At 38.0% G+C, this 4,189-nt stretch overlaps 1 protein-coding gene across 1 annotated transcript in view; it reads right to left on the bottom strand.

Annotated features, from left to right (window-relative positions):
- Nucleotides 1–798: 798 nt before the first annotated feature.
- LOC135247674 (homeobox protein Hox-B2a-like) overlaps nucleotides 799–4,189 on the bottom strand; it is a 4,831-nt gene continuing 1,440 nt past the window's right edge. The window contains exons 1-2 of the mRNA XM_064321411.1: nucleotides 3,908–4,189; nucleotides 799–3,022 (exon numbers count right to left, since the gene is read on the bottom strand). The exon at nucleotides 3,908–4,189 is cut by the window's right edge and continues 1,440 nt beyond it. Coding sequence (XP_064177481.1) covers nucleotides 2,310–3,022; nucleotides 3,908–4,189 — 995 coding nt within the window. The 3' untranslated portion in view covers nucleotides 799–2,309. The remainder of the gene's footprint in view (nucleotides 3,023–3,907) is intronic.

A 4,189-nucleotide genomic window follows, 5' to 3' on the forward strand; every position in this document is an offset into this window, starting at 1 on the left:
TATAGGCTACAACTCACAATCACAAACTCAATTAGCTACTTTAGTCATTTTTCTGACGCGATGAGTATCCTACGTTCCTCAACATAATTATTTATTCTCTCGTGCTTTTTTCCCTTGTATGCTGAACAATTGTTAGTTGAAGACATTGAGTTGGTGGAACTCTTGTCAGTTTGGTTTTTTCGACCAGGCCGACGATTGATTCTTACCTGTCACTGAAAGCAGGAAGAGTCTAAAAGATGTTTATTGATAAGATGTCAGCGGTCATACAGTAGCGGATGTAGATGATTTCCCTCATCATAAGTAAGTTCTCCATGCTGAAATAGATACAGGTATTTACCCTAAGCGAACATTCTGTAGCTCCTTGCTAACTTCTGTATCTTTCCATAGCTTCAATAACTTCTTCTGAGGTTGACATTCAACAAGTTCAACATAGCACAGGACCATTTTAATTTCCTGCAATAACACAGCTTCTGAGTTCCAGTTAGGCTAATACCCGTGCCCCCTTCATCAGTTTAAGGATACAGCCTATAGACACATTTGCTCGCACCCTTTAAATTTAAATGATAATTGTTGGTGTCGAATAAAACTAGAAGCATTCTCATACTACTACGAGCCAACTGCTACTACTACTATTAGCCTACTACTACTACTTTATTATTATTATTATTATTATTATTATTATTATTAATAATAATAATAATAATAATAATAATAATAATAATAATAATTCGACCAATCCCTCAATAATTCACATTTTAATACATTATTGTATTCAATGCAGGGTAGACTACTTAAACATCTTAATATTATTATAGCCATTCTCTCTATGTCCATCTTATAATAAATACAAAAAATTCCGTAAATACTAGTTTAAAATTATCTGTTTCATTGCATCGTTCTATCATCAATGTGTGTAGCAGAGTCTATTCTTTATCCGTAATGTAAACACAAAGTAATACGCAATGGTCTTTAATCCTGACCCAGTGTGTTCTATAATGGCTGCTCCCCTATTGTTCATGTCGTCCATTGTGGTTTAACCGCCATTTTATAACCAGGCTACGGCAACTACAGACGCTGTCAGATGAACCGCAGTTCTGCCTCAATATTAACTAAACTTCACCTCCGGCCAAATTTGTGTTGAGCCAGGTAGAGACGCCGATGACATAGCAACGACGTAATATGATTTATTTCTGTATCACGGGGATTGATTACTTCCTGACCCTCTCTTCATTCATAAAGTAGTTAGATATATGAGTTGTTCAGAAGAAAACACTTTTGGCATGGTACTTGGTAATCCAGACAAAGAAACTGAATCACTATTGGCTGTAAAAGTGAAGTCAGTTTTATAAAAATTGAGCTGTCGTACATTTTGGTATTACATTACATTTGAATTCGAAAGGCTTGTTTCCTGTATATGCGCTTACCCAAACAGTGCGTTTGAAATATTTTCATGTTTATCCCATGTACAACTCGGCCTATATGTTGGACAGTACAAATTACATTGATGTTTGTCACTTCGTTTCTCTGAGAAAATTCTCAAATGTATTAATTAAAATCTTCGATATTTCTATTAAATAGAATCAGTATCGTATAATTAAGAGGTGCTAACAGGAATCTCTTTTCATTATGGAGCATCGTTACCACATTACTAAATTGCAATTATTCGTTTTACACGAATAATTGAAAAGCAGAACTATCAAAACATTACAATCTGAGGGTAGAAACCCTAGACTGAGGCAGGTATGCTTTCACTTATTAATGGTGAGGTAGCCTAAATAAACACAAGCAATTGTAGGCAATCAGTCGCGCAATTGGAAAACAAGCTCAAAACACATACTACGGCATATAAATGTTTTCTTTTATTTCAACTATGAAAATAATGTACAATAAATATTTTGAAATTTACTATTAAAGAATTTCAATAAATAAACTATTTCTAAAACTCATAAAGAGGGACAACACCCTTTTAGTATGAATGTTCTTCCTGAGAGTTCAACGATTGAGTTTAGGCTACACTGATCTTCTGCCGCACTCCTGTGTGGTCCATAAATCAATCCAAATAAAATAAGACAAATTCAAACCAACTAAATACCTGACATCTGCACAGTGCAATCCCGATGGAATTACAATTCAATGAAATGCTTAAATGTTTCAGAAAATGGAAATATTCGTTCCCATATCACATTATAAGCCGTTCATATCTAGATCATAACCCGACATAACGTTTGTTAATTTTCCAATCATACCATGATGTAGCCTAATCTCCATAATAATCACTGAGCACATTTCAACTAAAGTAAATTACTTTGTTAGAACTGCAAATGTTGTAAATCTATAGTACAAAGGGTGCTCGTGAACAGATCAAAGTCTTCTTCGCTAAAATCTACTGGACTGTCGAGCGAGCTTTGTAGGCTAGGCGACAACGCGTCAGAAATCTGTAGGCAGGAGTCGGTAGAAAAGAAATTCAAATCCGGGAGGGAGTCGGCATCCTGTGACTCTGAAAACGAATTATCAGGGCCAGATGCACAGCCATCGTCTATTGTAGGAAGGTTATCTACAGTGGGCGTTGGATACGGGGGCGATATCGCAGTTTTGTCCGGAGCTGATGTACGCTTCTGGATGGTTGGTTGTGTCTTCGAGGGGGTGGGGTGGTTATTGACGCTGCTGTTGGGATAAGACAAAGTCTCGTTTTCCGAGAGGGTAGAGCCCGACGTGTCCAAAAGTTGGCTCGAAAAAGGAGAAGCTGCATCACCTCCTTCCATGAGTTCAAGCCCACTAGAGTCCCCTTCCTGGCCCTCCTTATGATGCGTCGTCTGTCGCTTGTGCTTCATCCTCCGATTCTGGAACCACACTTTAACCTGTCGTTCGGTTAAATCCAGCAATGCTGCTATTTCAACTCGGCGAGGTCGGCAAAGATATTTATTGAAATGAAATTCTTTCTCTAGCTCCAGAAGCTGCGTATTTGTGTAGGCTGTCCTAAGTCGTCGAGAGCTGCCTCCATTGTCCAAACCATTCTGTGCCTCTGAAATGAAATAATCACAAAAGGCAATAAGATAATTAGAACGAGGAAGCGTGAAATAAATCACACAAAACACGAGTAAAGGCCACCCATGCTTTCCCTCACAAGAACACATAAATCATACTCTGAGAATCTATCTAGTCAAAATTCATATTATAAATTAGAAATAAACATGTTTTTTTCTTGACTTATGTAAATCCGTTATGCCATTTCCGAGATAGCGTACTGCATACATCCATTCTATCTGTTAAATGTTTTGTTTTGTCTCACTGTTTTCACATTAGCTTATATCCTAATTTATTAAATGAAATGTAATAAATGAATTTATCAGTGAGCTGCAATTGCCACTCAACAGAATTAAATTTGCAAATTGTTTTGTAGTCACAAGCGTTGTCTATAACTAGATAATAAGTTTCTGTTTAGTAACATGCATGAGCTCACATCATTTTTCAAAGGTATACATTCTGTAAATCATAACCAATTTTATACACCAATGTCACGTATTTATTTTATGTATTTACAAGGATTTGCAACGCCAAATTAAATTAGCCTACTTAACATTGACACCATTATATGTTGTTGTATAGCCTGTGTTTTAAGACCAATCTGTTTCATTAGGATAAAATAGTTACAATAAGTGCAACGTATCTACAGCTAACAATCCCTCGGTCTATTCGCTATGGAGAATAAATAAAATAGTTGCGGTAGTATAAAAAAGCCAAAGTGCACTGCACTTGCACATTTTTAGCATCAAAAGCAAATCCTCTGATCCGTCTGTGGTATAGATCTGTATTGCTTTGCGTAATCTTGAGAAAATTCCCATAAAATGGCACAAGTACAAAAACCTGAAAAATCATAATCTGAAGGCAACATGTATTTACTACCGACCTGTCGGAGACTCCAGTCCCGAAACTGCTAAGCTGGAGGAAGCAGAGGTGGGGGAGGAGACGATGGTTACATTTGCCGGTTGCTGGCTCTTCTTTGAGGATTTCTTCTCTTTCATCCATGGGAACTCGGGTGCCGGCGGGCCGTTGTTCGCCGCCGGAGCTGGGCCCTGCTGTGCCGCCGTCCGGAGCAGGAGGCCATTTGAAACTCGTTTTTGGCTTCTCGGTCGCGCCTGGCTGCTAGAACAGGGATTCAGGCTGGGGATGGTGTGCTCAAAAGGAGGAG

The sequence above is a fragment of the Anguilla rostrata genome, chromosome 2 (genome assembly GCF_018555375.3).
Source record: "Anguilla rostrata isolate EN2019 chromosome 2, ASM1855537v3, whole genome shotgun sequence".
Classification (NCBI taxonomy): domain Eukaryota; kingdom Metazoa; phylum Chordata; class Actinopteri; order Anguilliformes; family Anguillidae; genus Anguilla; species Anguilla rostrata.